The sequence below is a fragment of the Sclerotinia sclerotiorum genome, genomic scaffold (genome assembly GCF_000146945.2).
Source record: "Sclerotinia sclerotiorum 1980 UF-70 scaffold_4 genomic scaffold, whole genome shotgun sequence".
In the NCBI taxonomy this organism is placed as follows: Eukaryota; Fungi; Ascomycota; class Leotiomycetes; order Helotiales; family Sclerotiniaceae; genus Sclerotinia; species Sclerotinia sclerotiorum.
Window position 1 is genome coordinate 176,732 of NW_001820832.1, and position 16,029 is coordinate 192,760.

Here is a 16,029-nt window from a genome sequence, read left to right on the forward strand (position 1 = left end):
AGATACAGACGGAATAATCGCAGCACAGGTCGAAGATTCGGGGCAATTCCTATTCCTATCAAGAACTGTTATATCCATCAACTTTGTCTGGCTGTATTACCATCTTTATCTTCCACTGCTCCATTTATTGTAGCCTCCTTTTCTCTCGGTATGCTCTTTCAATTGTGTGGCGCCCGCTGGCGTGTTCATGTGTCCTCGTGTATTGCCGTTTTCTTTACATGAGACACAGGGAATGTCTTCTTCCGGGACTGGCGACTCTTTATATTTGCGATGCTCAGATACATTTGTCTTATGTGGAATTCGATGGTGCTGTAAACGCATCTCACCTAGCCTTCTCCAATTTCGTTGAATGGCTAACAGCGGCACACGAACAAAGCTCCAGACATTCCACCTTGAAAGGAATTCTTAAAGGTGCAGGGAGACATTATATATTTTCGCCTTCCCTATCCCGTCTCATTGAAGTGTTGGTAGAAGAGATAATATGCATGTCATCATTGACTTTATATACCTACCCCTGGGCGATCCATTCGGGGCATTCTCGTGTAGGTGGCAATATAATTAGAATCCATATTTGTCACTATCCCAAAATCCGAACCGAAACAGTATTTTGATAATAGCTAGAGAAGGCGTCTTGCAAGAATCTAAGTTGAATGGCTCAGTATTATTACCTAGGTACATAGAATAGAAATTTCAATCTTTATTGAATGTTCACCTTGGTTTGAATATTCATCAAGCGGAACGTACGTACAAATCGAGTTCAAAACGTCCAACGTCCAAATGGGTCCACCTGATCACTTCAATGATCAATCAACTGGAATATCCAGGTACGAATGATTTTCAACTAGATTCCATTCCTTTGACCAATCCTTATCTTCGGATCTCCGCACGATCCGTCCACTTATGGGCAGATTGTCAACTTTCAAGTTAGTTACCTTGCGATATTGCACATGAAATCTCTCATTGGATGATACTCACGACATAATAACTTCCTCGCTTCTTGTCCCCTTTGACTTCATCACCGTGATTGGGTATTGTCCTACAACAACAACATCTATCATCTTACTCAAATCGCCCTCATTTTTAATCAGATACCTAGGTACGTACAGAGCGCCGAGCTGAATTCACTGATATGGACGGGCAAAACCTTATCAGGATTTAGCAATGAGAAATAGCCACATAGCCGCCACATCATGGATGGTTCCTCCAAAATTCTGGACCTCCGCTCGGCACACACGAGCCATAAGATAACGGTGGTAAAGCTCATGCAAGTGTTTTTAGACTCTAGATACTCCGAGGTACAAAACTTCGGGTTAACGATGATGAAATTATTCACTTCCTCGGGACCTTCCTATTTCATACAAACTTCTTTCTGCATTGCCTCTCCGCCCGCAGATGGGCCGTTCCGCCGTAGTGTACAATGAACCCGGAACTTATTATTATCACTTGGGTACGGAAGTTTGTTTGTCAAGTATCACGACATGTTGCATGTCTCACCCAGTCAGTTCTTGCACAAGACATACCTTCAACTGCCAGATACTGCTACTCAGTGTTGCTATTCTGTACTCAGCTCCCTATCCAAGATTAGATGGAACTCAAAATTGACAGTACCTTTTTCTTTACGATGTGTTTGGAACCAATTGTTGCGGTGCTGGCCCTGTCGACGTGGTTGTGCTAACCCAATCCCTGCTTCTTTTGCTTGCTAATGTGATCCAGGTTCCACCTTCCTAATTTGGTCTGGACCTTGCATATATGCTACAAGAGCTTAAATTAAAGCTTATTTTCATAACTCTCACAATACGACTGTGGAGCCCAGGTATAAGCCGATGACCTTTCCATGAATTCCGAAGCTCAGTTATTCCATTTATCTACTTTGATAATATAGAAGTTATACTATGAATATTTTTGGGATTTTATTATAGAATTTCTTTAAAAGAATACTCAAGTCAAGTTATGATCTTTCTAAACGAGTATTATAGTTTAAAGATAATATCTTGAATTTTGATAGATTTTCCTCTAAAGAAACTAATTTGTTAAGATTTAACTTGATACTATTCAGTATAGGATTATTCACTATATATAGCAATCTTTTATAACTTTTTATTAGAATTGAAAATATTACAATTTGTTTTGATAGTTGACTTTTGGCGTACCCCGTAAACCGGCTTACGGAGTATGGCTAATTATCAGTGCGGGATTAATGTAGGTCCGTGACTGGTTATGTTTCTCAAATCACCGATGCACAACTCCCGGCACTCGAGATTATTTCTTGCTGTTTCTTGTTTCTTCGTTCTTCACGAAGTAAATTAGTCCGAATTTGTAGCTATTGCCTTGAAGACGCTATACAAGCTTTAGCCGGAGGACAAGATGCAGATCTCTTTACGGCGAGACTCCACCCCTCATTAAATCTCCTTATGTCAAGGGCCGGTCACCTTCCTCCTGTGTTTAGGTTCCTTCAGCACAGGCAAGCTTTGCTTATCAAGAGCAATCCGATGGTCCATCGGAGAGATGTTAGCTTGGTACATCCCGGACATGCCCCACGATTTAACCAGAGCAACATCAACCTGCCATATCTGGAGCCGTTGGATTCACTCTGACCCACCAAGCCCCACGAAATCATCGTTTCTGCACTGTCTTTTTTGTATGTCACAATAATTCACCACATGTTGCGTTAATCTATCCTGGCAGTGATGTGATAGAGAATACGATGGTCTAATCTAAAGGCGCCTCGGTATATCTTGATGTGTATAAGAAGGCAGTGAATCCTCTTGCTTTGAGTTCTTCATCCCCATCTTCATTACCCAAGTCTTCCTCTCTTCCCTCGATTTGCACATCACATCTGAGTACCTGTCAAGATGCTTTCCCAAATCACTGCCTTCCTCGCTCTCGGAGCCATTGCTCACGCAGCACCAGCTCCAGTTCCAGCAACCGCTGCTACCGGTGCTGGCGCCCACAGTGTACCAGCAATCCACAACCCAAACCACGTTCGCAATGGTACCGCTGCTTTGCTCAAGGCATATGCCAAATACCACATCCAGCCCACTCAGCCAATGTCTGATGCGTTCATGTCGGCACTCCGCAAGAGACAAGACTCCTCCGTTACTGCTACTCCAGCAGATGCTGCTGAGTACCTCATCCCAGTTACCGTTGGAGGTCAAACTCTCAACCTTGATTTGGACACTGGTTCAGCAGATTTGTAAGTTTACCATTTTCTACCATATTTTGCGCCTGCATGCTCGTGCTGCCTGAAAGCATATCCATTCTGCCTTAATTCACGCTCATCGAATATCATTCACCTTGTTCACCAAGCTAACTATTTCACTAGATGGGTATTCTCCTCTCTCCTCAGCTCCTCCTCCCGCTCAGGTCACGACATGTAAGTACCATCATGCCTGTAAAAAATGGCAACCATAAGACATGAATTAATGAAGTATTTTAGCTACACCTCCAGCAAGAGCAGCACATACAGATCTCTTTCAGGTTACTCTTGGGACATTTCATATGCCGATGGATCCGGAGCCAGTGGTGTTGTAGGTACCGATACCGTTACTATCGGTAAGACTACTGTCACCGGCCAAGCAGTCGAACTTGCCAACCAAGTTTCTTCTGAATTCGTCAGCGACGCCTCCGATGGACTTGTCGGTATGGCTTTCAGCAGCATCAACACTGGTAAGCATCCTTAAGCTGAAGCATTATTGACCACAAAAAACTGTGTCTAACTTCGCATTCTATTAGTTTACCCAAGATCTCAATCCACCTTCTTTGACAACGCTATCAGCTCGTTGAACTCCCCACTCTTCGCTGCTTACCTCCCAGTCAACGCTGACGGAGCATATGATTTCGGATACACTGACTCCAGCAAATACACCGGAAGTCTCACTTACACCTCAGTCAGCTCCGGAAACGGTTTCTGGGAATTCCCATCTACCTCCTACAAGGTTGGCTCCGCCGTCCACAGCTCAAACGGTTACACCGGTATTGCCGACACCGGAACCACTCTCATCCTCATGAGCGATGCTACCAACAGCGCCTACTATGCTCAAGTCAAGGGTGCTTCCTACTCCAACTCGTACGGAGGATACGTTTTCCCATGTAGCGCCACTCTCCCAACCTTGTCCTTCAAGATCGGCAACACATACGTTACCATCCCATCTGAGCTGTTGAACTACGGAGTTGCAAGCGGAAACACCTGTTACGGTGCTCTCCAAAGTGCTGGTGGCGGTTCCCAAAACATCTACGGTGATGTTTTCTTCAACGCTTACTACGTCGTCTTCGACAAGTCTGGACCTTCTTTGGGTTTCGCTCCAAGCGTTTCCGCATAAAGGGTGATGATGCGATCGTGGGAAATTTGGTAAGAATGACAAAAAGGGATACGGATGACTTGGACGAAAATATTGGGAATGAATGGATCTGATCAACCACACGTTTGAATTTCTGCGAGCGGGAATTCTGCAAGCTATGATATTCAATGACTTATCAAAAATTGAACGCATACAAACACTGCTGCTGTCATCTTATTGAAAATGCTCGAGTGAAACCCTTTTTTGAAACTTAAAAATTAATTCGTGATGATGACATGAGATGAAGTGAAGTGTAGCGAGGTTAGAAGAGGTAATTCTCACCCCTGACACACGCCAAGAGCCAAGCTCGGTATTACATCTAGGGTGCCAATCGACAGCACCAGTAGTATTGGCACCCAATCTTTTGGGCTTCCCGCCAAGGGTTTTTCTTGCAGATCTGAACTGCAGGTACAGAGTCCAGATAGATGGTTATGGGTTATGGGTTATGTGAGAGTGTGTGGGTGGGTGAGTGGGTGTTACTCTTGTAATTGTGGTATAGGTATGTATGTATGTAAGATGATGCGGTTTTTTTTGTTGTTAGATGTTGCGCTTGGTTTTGTTGGAACTTGGTAGAGTAGGGTTGATTTGGTTTGTGTTTGTGTTTGTGTTTGTGTTTGTGCTTGGCTGGGTTGGGTTGGGTGGATTGTTGAGGTGAGATGATGATCATGATCGTATCTAAGAACTGTGTATTGATTTGATGGTATATAAGTAGGTAGGTATGTAGGTAGGTAGAGAGTATGGTTTTAGCCACCATTACCCGCCCACATTAGTACGGAAAGATTAATATTATTAACGCCCTGTGGAATTTCTTTTTAAATAGATACATAGGTACGTACTGTACAAGTGCATCTGCTATTTGTGAGCTTTGTTTGAAGATTTATTTATTTATTTATTCATTTATTTTATTTTTGTCTGCGCTTCCCGCATAATGTTACATGTATTGTTTGTTAAGGATTTAAACTTTATGGCGGAGCTGAGCTGGGTGTATATATCTAGGAGATGGATATATTATCATTTTCTGCTTTCCCTTCGATGTGTCTCTTTGATGTGTGGGATATGTCTTAGCTCCTTGGGTTGTATGTGATCATTTCCTTCTAGTTAGGGAAAGGGTTTTACGCGATGCGACGATGTTTCTTGCTGATTGTCTTTCTCTAGGTTTGGTTTTGGAAGGTTCGTGTGCTTTATATATAACCAAAGTCCTTGAACTCGAAGCTCTGTGTTTATTCAGATTGTAATCTTATGGAAGCAGCAAAGTACATTTGGTTGGCACTCGTGAGCACGAGACTTGTGGTATATAGCTGGTATGCATGGTAAAAATCACTCCATACTTCATACTTGAAGATCCTAGGTTGCCTCGAACTTCAGAGGCTAATTTCACAAAGGAGTGAAACCAAGTTTCAAGTTCAACTGCAGCATACAGGTACATTTGCTGCACCCTCTCCCATGACTAGAGCTGGCAAGATTAAACTGACTGGCAATCACCGCACTGTCTTCCGTTGGCCCAATATCTAACTTTGAAATTTGGTTCGCCAGGCGAAAGTGAATCGTTGACAATAGAAATGATCATACAATAGCAGAAGAACAATACGGCCAATCATGAATCAACAATTTGCCGTACAATAGAAAATTGCAATGACTCAGTAGAAATAACGGATACGGTTGGATAACATAATTATATAGCATAGGACTGAGCATATATATGTATTTGACCTCTTATTTTACTATTCCCTCATCTTGTTCCTCAAGACTTTATCGTACAAACCATAATTGACTGAACGATTATCAACCAACGAAACAATGTCGAAGAATTTCGGAAAGTCCGCCGCGACTGACGCACCTACCTTTACCTTTAACCTCGATCCAAACCCATCCACAAAGAAAAAGGATGGAACGTAAGTTCTTTTGTTGAAAATTCACGTGATGGGTGTAACAACGCTGATTTGGGAATGTACAGACCTTTCAAACCTTGTCCAAGGACCGATTGCGTCGGACTTCGAACAAAGCACAAGCAGCTCGAATGGCAGCTCAAAGAAGCAAACATAACCATTAAGGCAACGGAAGGAGTCGCCAAAGCGAGGCTCGCCCAATCTGAATCCTACGACCAAAGACTTCAAGCCGCGCACATCGAGCTTGCAGCCTCTGAATCAATCGTTGCGAAATTGGAAGCAAGGTATATCGAGGAAAAGAAGAACGAAAATTACGCCGATTCCGAAGCAAAATATATCGAAGAGAAGCAGAAAAACCGCAACTACGAGGATCTTGAAGAGAAATATTTTGCACTGAAGCAAAAAATGGCCCAAACAAGCGCGCAAGACCTAGAGCTCATCCGTGAGCTTCGGAAACAAATTGTGGATTTGCAGCAAGCTAATCAGACCATTGAAGAGTACATCAGGAACGCCGAAGTGCAGATCGCGGAGCGAGAAAAGAAGTGCGATGAACAAGATGAACAAGCCAAAAAGCGGGACGAGGATGTCCGGGAGTTGAGGACGAAAGCTCTCACCTACGCACGTGAAACCAAGAAATTGACCGAGGAAACTAAAAAAGCTCAAGATGAGGCTGCCAAGCTGCAAGTTGAAGTTATTGGTACTCGGGAGGCGATGCAGGAATTACAAAATATTCATGTAGAAGAGAAGACAAAGCTCGAAGAGAAAATCAAAGTTGAAGAAAAGAGACTTGAAGACTTCAGAAGTGATGCTCGAGAGATTCAAAAAGAAAATGCGGTGATACGGGCAACTTTAGAGAAGTCAGAGGTGGAAGCTAAAGAACTTCGCGTCAAGCTCGAAGCAGTGACCGAGGAACTCAAGACAAAGCCATCCACTGGACGAACCGCTGAAGAGCAAGTGGAACTAAAGGGATATATTAATATAATAAATGGACTCATTCAACAGTTGAGATCTCTTGAAGACGCTCAACAGACGCGTTTCAACACCGCGCCGGGGGCCTATTCGGGCAGCACTGCCCCCGGTGGAAAGCCGCCATTGAAAGAAGGGGATTCAGTTAGTATTAGCAGCATTTCTTCTTCCGAAGATGAAGATGAAAGCACTCATGATGAGCAGGAAGATAAATTATCTTTCATCGTACAATCAATTAACAAAATAAAAAGAGTTCGTGATGATTCCGGCTTTGGTCGTAAGACAATCGTCCAAATCAAAGAGGTCTACGTTCCCGGTCCAGAAATCATCGTCGAAGTTCCTGGTCCGCCCGTCGAAGTTCTGATTCCTGTTCCTGGTCCTATTCAGTTTGTCGATCGCGAAGTACCTGTTCCGGGACCTACTGTGTACATCGATGTGCCGGGACCGAATGTCCCTGTCCCAGGACCAGTTCGTTATACTCCATTCCGAGTATTCGCTCACGATCCCATCGTCTGCTGGTTGTTGGTCGAATTCAATTTTCTCGTCCTTTTTTGCCACTGGTTGAAGCATATATTGAGTGTTCTTAGTTATATCCCTGCAACACTCCTTGCTAGACCCCCCTACATTCCATCACCCCCGGAGGATAAATCGTCTTCGGATGAATCTGGAGCTGAAGGAGCTGCGGACGTCGCTAGGGCACCTCGAGCTGCATCATCACTCTTTTCAGTATTGTTCAATCCAAGGCGTGGAAGACTACCAGATACTTGGCATACTTTTAGAGGCTTGGCATTCCACGGGGTGGTTTATGGTATACTTTGGTTACTCTTCACTGCTTTGCATGAACGCAACGTTTGGATTGCAGAAAATGAGTCTTCTCGTAAATGGCTTCAACAACTCGTTGCACAGAGTGGCTCGAATGGTTTCCTTGGTATGAACCAAATCTTACCCCAGACCATCAGTCGTCAATTGGACATATGGAGATTCGATCTTATGGAGTTCCTTGGCATTCCTGTCACATTCCAGTTCCCTGGTTGATATCTACAGGTGCAATATTAAGCTGGTGGTTCAACGCTCGTTTGGGGATGGATCAACGAAATACTCTGTTGTTTCTCCTTAGCTTGTTCATTCATGGTTTTCTTCCGTACTTGGTTCTACTTTGAATATGTTTTCTTTCTGCTTATTTCCTTTGATGCATCTGCTCGGGTTTGTAGAGCAGATTGAGGATTTGCTACATGAGAGGGGATACAGCCTTAGGATAGTACAAAAAGTCGACTGGTTACTAGATTCTTTACAGTCATCATTTCTGCTGATCGGTTTAGCTAGGTATTAGGTGATTTGAAATAGCATTGGTTGTTAAAAGTTGTATCAAATAAGAAATAATATGATTTTAGATGTTATTTGTCCTCTATGAATGTGTGGAATGCTGAAGGCTGCAACTTCGGAATGTCCGGACTTGAGATATACGTTCTATAGATTCCTTGGTGATTACCTACGGAATTTTAACAGCTGCAATCCATAGATTGTCTCTCTACCTACGTAAGTAACATAGCAAAGAACTGCAAAATAATACACTCCAAAGATATTTCATATTAATTCATCCACTAACGATCAAGTCCATGTATCTAGAAAGAAGACACCTTTAGCTCCCGAGGCCCTTGTCTATCTTTACAAATACAGAAAATCTAGAAGTTCGAATTATTTCAAGTAATTTCAAGATCATTTCATAAAAGTTGATGTCCAAAATGATTTCATAACCATATGATCTAGAGCTCTTCCAAACCCCTGTACGGACGAATATCGTACCGATTTGGCCTGATATTTCTCGATGTGAGAAGTTGTGATTGTGTGTGGCTAATCAGGCAAGAATTTCTCGTTATAATACCTATGTAGGTAATATCACCAATTAATGAAGAAATAGAGGTGGTCTAATATTAATCCGATCGGTATTGTGTCTAGGTCCCCTCCATCCGTGCTAATTATAGGCATTCCATATCCCTGTAATTGACAAACTGCCGAGGACATACTCCATGCTTATTAAATACATCCATCTTCGTCGGTCGAGACCTCATATGCTGACATGTACATTGAATAGAGACGCAAGAAAAAAAAATAATGTAGATAATAACAAGGAAACATTTCATTTCTTTTCTGGAGTATATAAAGGTTAGAGTATTCTCGTTACATTCATTCTCTATATCCTCTGCTCATAAGGCTTTTCTTATACTACCTATATTCTCTAACTGCATGTGTGTTTGTTGATTTGGTTTTCGTCTTCTTCACACGCACGTTGAAAACGGTCATCGGATTGTTTAGCTTTGATCACGGAGTGTCCCGCATAAGTAACGTCATAGGGCCTGAACATTCCTAGGTCACTCCACCATACAATCCATACTCGAATATCACCTGCAATTTTATAGAGTTACAATATCAACATCAACTCTTGTACTGTACGATCTATCTTCTAGTATCACAGCATACACAAAACTACATACATCATATACGTTTTCAAAATGTCCGACAAACTTGTTCCTTCAGATCCAGAAAAAGTCATGGTTATTCGTGACGTGACTTCGAATATCACGACACTTTCCGTGCCTTTCTCTCGATTTGGTATGATTAAAATCGGTGGGAGAGCTACTATAGGTATGACTCTCTTCTTTACACACTACCACTCGATACAAATGCTAATCAACCATGCAAACAGTACGACTCACATCCGGCCAACTAGCCGTCTTCTCCCCAGTCGCCCTCACCCCATCCGTATCAACCAAGCTCCAATCCCTCGGAAACCGAGTCGCATACGTCGCGGCACCCGATCTCGAACATCACATCTTCCTCTCCGACTGGCATAGCGCATACCCAAATGCGCATTTCATCGCACCAGAAGGGCTCGCGGAAAAACGAGCCCAACAATCCAAAAGTAATCCCAAAGTCACCAATATCCATTTCCAAACCATTTTTACCCAGAAAAACAAAGCGGAAATCAAGATCTCGGAAGAATTCGACGCCGATTTCGATTATGAATATGTGGATGCGCATCCGAATAAGGAATTGGTATTCTATTACAAACCAGATAGAACATTGATCGAAGCAGATTTAATGTTTAATCTACCAGCTACAGAGCAATATTCTAAGACTGGGGAGAATCCAAATTCAGGATGGGCTACAAAGTTATTTGGGGGGATAATGACTACGAAAGGAGCAGCAACATGGCATAAGAGAATGCAATGGTATGCATTTAGTAAAAATGATAGAACGGGGTTCAATCAAAGTGTGAAGAGGATTAATTCCTGGGGTTTTGAAAATATCGTGCCTTGTCATGGAGACACCATTATGGGAAATGGAAAGGAAATCTTTGAAAAGGTGTTTGCGTGGCATTTGCAAGGAAAGAAGTCTGGCTGAGTGTGATGGATGGGCTGCTGCTGAGTTGGAGTCGGGGAACAAAGGCGTTTTGGGAAATGAGCGAGGTTGAAAGTTATTTTTTTTTTTTTGCGTGTATTGTGAATGTTATAGTTATGTAGGATTGTTTGTATAATACTGGGCGATTATTTTCTTTTTATTGAAAAAGTTTCAATTGTGTTGTTGAATTTTATGATTTTTGTTATTTGCGGATTTTATTCTTATAGCTTGTAGCAACCTGGTTTGTTTCTCTCATTTAGTTCTATCATTACGAGATAAATATTTAATATGTTATTAAAAAAGATAACAATTTCAAATTGATTCTTATGTTCGATATTGTTAAAGTGAATGGTTCCTGTGTAGCACGTGCACAGGGCACTAGTCCTATTAGGACTATGTAGGAGAGCTTCGCACTTCCGTAGAACTTAGATAATGAGTGATTAATATAAAAGGCCAATAAAGCCTCAGTTCTGCACTATCAGCTTCCCACTATTCCCTGTGTGTTACGCCGGGTAACAAGAAGACGCTCACGTGTTACCAATATCATGTGACTGACTCAGTGAGGATCAGCAAGCTCAGTACTGAGCCATACTGATCCTACTGATCAGCTAGAACACGAAGGTCTATATAATCAAGATGGATTTCCTTTGTATAGAGCTTCGTGCTCAAGATCAATCATTTAGTATACTCTACTATTAGTTACGAATTGCATATCATTATTGTCATTACTTTAAGTCCCTGCTTGACGCCTAGTTATAAACCACCTCGAGAGCCTAGAGCACTTCCACGTGATCTAGACGGCCAACCTCGTAACACTGTATAAGGTCATCCCTTTTAACAGATATCAATATTAATACCAATATCAATTAAATATATTTTATTTTTCAAAAATAAAATTATATCTAAAATTTAAATTATTTGTATTTATAAGTTATTTATTGTTTTATATCTATTGAATCTAATCTAATCTGAACTAAACTTAGATAAATAGATAGGTGTTGCGAGTTTTGCCGTCTAGATCACGTGGAAGTGCTCTAGGCTCTCGAGGTGGTTTATAACTAGGCGTTAAGCAGGGACTTAAGTAATGACAATAATGATATGCAATTCGTAACTAATAGTAGAGTATACTAAATGATTGATCTTGAGCACGAAGCTCTACACAAAGGAAACCATCCTGATTATATAGACCTTCGTCCTCCATTGGATCTCTTGGATCCTGAGAGTTTGTGGACCTTCGATTCGTATGGACCTACGATTCGTATCCCTGAATATGCAGGGTCCATCACGTGACTTGGATCAGACTATATGTCTGTGCTTGCTGAAGGTGGGGAGACTCTACGAACCGATTACCATACAATTTTGTATGTGAATCGGTTTGCTTTTCCACGGGGTCTAAGCTCATATGGACAGGTTGACTGTTACTACGTAACAATAGGTCATCTATGTGTTTTCAATACGATCTTATAAAGTACGATATTCTACTCTGCATATAATAGGTAGCCTATACGAAGTATCCAAGTTCAGATTCCGATTCCGATTCAAAAATTCATATATGTGCCTAGATAATATTCATTTATAATATTCCTTCTCCTAATACACCATACTTATCCCCGCGCATCCTCCCTAAATAATTTCATAACGTCGTAAAATAATGTACAAATCGCGCCATGAACGCTCTTTCAGCGCTTTCCAAATCCTATCCCAGACAAATCCCAAATAAATCCAGAGTCATAACTTAATGTGACCAAGTGACCCGCGCTCTCTGTAATCGTACAAATCAAAAAAGGAGAAGAGAAGAAGGATTTCCTACACATTATCGTATCCAATCCAATCCTCGCATTCCTATTCCTACTAACCCCACAATCTCAAGCTCCACCCCTCACACAAAAAACCATATTCCCAACCCTCCATAAATCAACCCCACACCTATAACCCAGCTCTCAGACATCTTACCCATTTCAGATGGCAGACTTCCACTATTCGCATCAATATCGAATGGGCTTCCACCACCAGTAATTCCATCCCCATTATTTGACTCTGCCGCAGTCGTGCTGGTTGATTTTGATTTTGATGTCGTGGTTTTTGTATAGGTAGATAAGGGTGTTTGGGATGTGGTTGTGGTTATGGTTGATGTTGTATTTATATCCGTGGTTGAGGAGGTAGATGTTGATGATTCGGAAGAACTAGGTGATGTTGATTCAGATGAACTGGTAGATAGTGAAGCGGATGATAATGTTTGAGAGGATGAAGATTGGGAAGATGATCCTTGAGATGATGAAGATTGAGAAGATGATTCTTGAGACGATAATGTTTGAGAAGGTGATATTTGAGAAAAACTCGAAGTTTCCGTACTCGTAGACTGCGCCGTGGTAGGAAGCGCAGAGAATGTCGTTGTAAAAGCAGTCAAACTAGAGCTTTGTGCTGAACTCGAACTCGACGTAGTAGACGTTATAACCACCGAATTCGTCGTCGAAGTCATGACACTAGCCGATGTAGTTTCCGCGCTCGTAGTCGAGCTCGTACTTTCGCTCGTAGTCGTGGTTTTCACCAGTGTAGTCGATGATGTAGTAGAAGATTTGAAATTTGGACATAAAGCTGCAATGATTCCACCATTTTTGACGATTCCTAACAATGTATTTGGACTTACATTATCTGCTGAACAAGCACTTTTGACACATGTACCTTTTGCAGTTAAGGCTGACTGACAAGCGAGAGAGCAGCCATTATTGAAGTCTGATAATTTGCAAGTTGGTATTAAAGTAGTATATTCCAGAAAACAACGCAATGAGACTGCAGTAGGTGAGACCAATTGAAAATTTGCAAGTGACAAGGCATTAGTCAGGTGTAGAATGCAAAACAGACAGACAAGAATCATTGAAGCATGCTGTCGCATTTTGGAAGTTTTTGATGGTATCTTTGGAGACCTTCAGGTCTTGCAAAGAAAAAAGTTTCGAATGTATCCCAAAGCTAGATCACCTTGTTGGTGGAGATCTTGGGTGTATGATGTACCCAATAATTGAATTGGGATAATGCGCAGGGAAAAACTCTCCGGACAGTTCGTGGTGATGGAAGTTGAATGGGTTTGCCAGTTTGCTAGGAGTCGAAACTTGTCACGTTTGAGATTCTTCGTTTGCGACTCAACACACCATAATAGCCTTGCTTTCCGACGTGATTTGTCTGATGTAACTCAATTGAGCCTTGAAAATTACTAGTTTGAGAAGATAACGATCTTTTTTCCACGGGAAGTTCGTGCCAGAACAGTTCCCGCCGACTGATGACGCAGTTTTTGAGAGAGCGAAAAAGATATTCCGGTGCTTCAGCGTTTGGTGGATGATGTGTTCATTTGATATGAAGTGGCGACGGAACTGTGCATAATGATTCCTGGTGCATCATGACAGGAACGCAAAAATGGAAGAGAAGAGAGGTGCAGTATGAAAAAAATGCCGCTAAAGTAGAAACAAATAGTGAAAGAAAGATGAGAATCTGTATGAGAAGATCAGAGTATAAGAAGGAGTAAGACAATCAACGAGAATGACAATAACCACGGAGCGAGGTGATCAAACACCCCGGAGAAAGATAAACAGGTAAAGGAGAAGAACCTACATTGAATCGACCTTGGGAGCGTTTGAAAACGTATCTTTCAAGATAGAAATACCGTGGCTTTTCAAGAATTGACCAGTTGAAAGTGGCATTAGGTGAGGCGCCCATTTTCATCCTTCAGGGCATACTTGTCTTCTCATCCAATGGAACGGAGCAACGCGTTTGGAAACAGGTGAGAATGGAATAAACTTTATGTAGTTGTTTGTCTATGAAACCTGTGAATGGTTGCACGGTTTCAGTTTTGGAAGTGTGTAAGATTTTGATGGTTCATGGGTGTGATAATAATAATTCGTCCCGCCGATATAACCTTTTAACGTACTGTATTTCTTGGAGCTGAGGCTAAGTTACTCGTATTCCGAAGATATATTTATGAATGTTCAGGTCAAATAGATAATCGAGATAGAGGAATAATTACATCACTGAGGCCGATATAGTATTATAAAGGAAGTGAAGATATAATAACAAACTATCAACCATAAACCCCATCTCTCGCTTAAGCAATAACCTCTATTTGAATCTATTTCCACACCCCATGATCACCAAATCTCCATCCAATTGCATCCAATTACCTCATTGGTCTAACACACAAACAAAATTCAGCCTTCAGCCCAGCCTCGTCGACGAGGTACCAGAAATTATACACAACAAGACATCAATTCCACAGCTCAAGAACAATTCCAAACCAAATCTCCATCTTCCTTCACAAATCTAATCTTCAGACTATCTTTCCATCCTCTGCGCTCCGATCAATCATCCATCCACTTCATAGTCTCTCGGATAATCTAGCTAGCTCCTTGTGTCTCCTCTACAGGGTGAAAACACACAAGACCAAAACTGACACCCCAAGTTCCAACTGCGAATTTATTCAAACCACTCAGTCACTCAGTCTCTTACAATGTCCGAACCCACCACTCCTGTCCGCGTATCCAAGAGCGCCGCAAACTATACCCCCACAACCCAAGATGCAGATTTACGATCACAAATAAACTCTCTACTATTAAAAGATGGACATGTCGCCAAGTATGTCCCTCCCGCTCCCAAACCCAAAATCCCTCACTAACATCCCCTCCCACTCCACAGAATCCAAGAAACCCTCCTCCATTCCCTCCACTCCTCCCCCACCAACTGGCCCACCCTAATCCAAACTCACGCTCTCTCCCTCCTCCGCTCAGGAAAATACACCACATTCCCCGTTCTGATGGCCAAAGTCCTCGAAGACATACGAGCTGATACACTCGCTCAATCCTCCTCTACCAACGGCGTCAATGGTTCCACATCCACAAGTACCTCTACCTCCGCAGACAAGGAAAAAGATAAGAAAGAAAAAGAAGGCACTGTAAAAGGCCGTGGCGAACGCGGACAAAGTCTTGCGTTGCCGAAAAATGTAGTAGAGGAAGGAGTGAGAATTACGAGGGAGTCACTAGAGGCTGTGTGTGAAGTGGTAGAGTGAACACTAAGCTGTGGTATTATCATTTTTATGGTTTGGGTTCCTAGGAATGAGGGATGGGAAATAATGAATAATGTGGAGATTTCTGGGAATAAGGATCTAGATGAGTACAGAGCATAGAAGCAAGGAAGAAAAGGATAGTGGCAGCAGGCAAACAAGCAAGCAAGCAACCTGCTTTTTTTTTTCTGGAGGGGGGCGGCGTGTCCATCCTCGATATATACGCACGGCAGATATTAATATGGATGGATATGGATATCAACGAACCTATCCCAACACCCGGAACTTCCCCTAGCTACACATCGTTTAGGATGGGTACTACACACTCACAGTGAAAGCAGAGAAAGGGATGTTTTCAACATAAGCGATAATCACACCACATCTGAGGGTATATATA

General features: G+C 42.1%; 9 protein-coding genes across 9 annotated transcripts; 7 read left to right on the forward strand and 2 right to left on the reverse strand.

Annotated features, from left to right (window-relative positions):
- Positions 1 to 105: 105 nt before the first annotated feature.
- Positions 106 to 1,189, reverse strand: SS1G_03180 (predicted protein; the record flags this gene model as incomplete). Its single annotated transcript, XM_001595042.1, has 2 exons — positions 106 to 391; positions 1,101 to 1,189. The coding sequence occupies 2 exons, from the start codon at positions 1,187 to 1,189 to the stop codon at positions 106 to 108; spliced, it is 375 nt and encodes a 124-aa protein (XP_001595092.1).
- Positions 1,190 to 2,852: 1,663 nt separating this feature from the next.
- On the forward strand, positions 2,853 to 4,319 carry SS1G_03181 (aspartate protease; the record flags this gene model as incomplete). The annotated part of the gene is made up of 4 exons (XM_001595043.1): positions 2,853 to 3,193; positions 3,323 to 3,373; positions 3,437 to 3,666; positions 3,733 to 4,319. 4 exons carry the CDS (start codon positions 2,853 to 2,855, stop codon positions 4,317 to 4,319), a joined length of 1,209 nt encoding a protein of 402 aa, XP_001595093.1.
- A 1,145-nt stretch (positions 4,320 to 5,464) lies between these two features.
- Positions 5,465 to 5,725, forward strand: SS1G_03182 (predicted protein; the record flags this gene model as incomplete). The annotated part of the gene is made up of 3 exons (XM_001595044.1): positions 5,465 to 5,507; positions 5,566 to 5,638; positions 5,686 to 5,725. The coding sequence occupies 3 exons, from the start codon at positions 5,465 to 5,467 to the stop codon at positions 5,723 to 5,725; spliced, it is 156 nt and encodes a 51-aa protein (XP_001595094.1).
- A 409-nt stretch (positions 5,726 to 6,134) lies between these two features.
- On the forward strand, positions 6,135 to 8,224 carry SS1G_03183 (predicted protein; the record flags this gene model as incomplete). Its single annotated transcript, XM_001595045.1, has 2 exons — positions 6,135 to 6,229; positions 6,292 to 8,224. The coding sequence occupies 2 exons, from the start codon at positions 6,135 to 6,137 to the stop codon at positions 8,222 to 8,224; spliced, it is 2,028 nt and encodes a 675-aa protein (XP_001595095.1).
- Positions 8,225 to 9,699: 1,475 nt separating this feature from the next.
- On the forward strand, positions 9,700 to 10,591 carry SS1G_03184 (hypothetical protein; the record flags this gene model as incomplete). Its single annotated transcript, XM_001595046.1, has 2 exons — positions 9,700 to 9,832; positions 9,894 to 10,591. 2 exons carry the CDS (start codon positions 9,700 to 9,702, stop codon positions 10,589 to 10,591), a joined length of 831 nt encoding a protein of 276 aa, XP_001595096.1.
- A 1,128-nt stretch (positions 10,592 to 11,719) lies between these two features.
- SS1G_03185 (predicted protein) lies at positions 11,720 to 12,150 on the forward strand (the record flags this gene model as incomplete). Its single annotated transcript, XM_001595047.1, has 3 exons — positions 11,720 to 11,874; positions 11,913 to 11,949; positions 12,085 to 12,150. The coding sequence occupies 3 exons, from the start codon at positions 11,720 to 11,722 to the stop codon at positions 12,148 to 12,150; spliced, it is 258 nt and encodes an 85-aa protein (XP_001595097.1).
- Positions 12,151 to 12,467: 317 nt separating this feature from the next.
- On the reverse strand, positions 12,468 to 13,312 carry SS1G_03186 (predicted protein; the record flags this gene model as incomplete). Its single annotated transcript, XM_001595048.1, has 2 exons — positions 12,468 to 13,213; positions 13,291 to 13,312. 2 exons carry the CDS (start codon positions 13,310 to 13,312, stop codon positions 12,468 to 12,470), a joined length of 768 nt encoding a protein of 255 aa, XP_001595098.1.
- Positions 13,313 to 13,979: 667 nt separating this feature from the next.
- SS1G_03187 (predicted protein) lies at positions 13,980 to 14,105 on the forward strand (the record flags this gene model as incomplete). Its single annotated transcript, XM_001595049.1, has 1 exon — positions 13,980 to 14,105. One exon carries the CDS (start codon positions 13,980 to 13,982, stop codon positions 14,103 to 14,105), a length of 126 nt encoding a protein of 41 aa, XP_001595099.1.
- A 978-nt stretch (positions 14,106 to 15,083) lies between these two features.
- Positions 15,084 to 15,638, forward strand: SS1G_03188 (hypothetical protein; the record flags this gene model as incomplete). The annotated part of the gene is made up of 2 exons (XM_001595050.1): positions 15,084 to 15,208; positions 15,269 to 15,638. 2 exons carry the CDS (start codon positions 15,084 to 15,086, stop codon positions 15,636 to 15,638), a joined length of 495 nt encoding a protein of 164 aa, XP_001595100.1.
- Between the last annotated feature and the right edge of the window lie 391 nt (positions 15,639 to 16,029).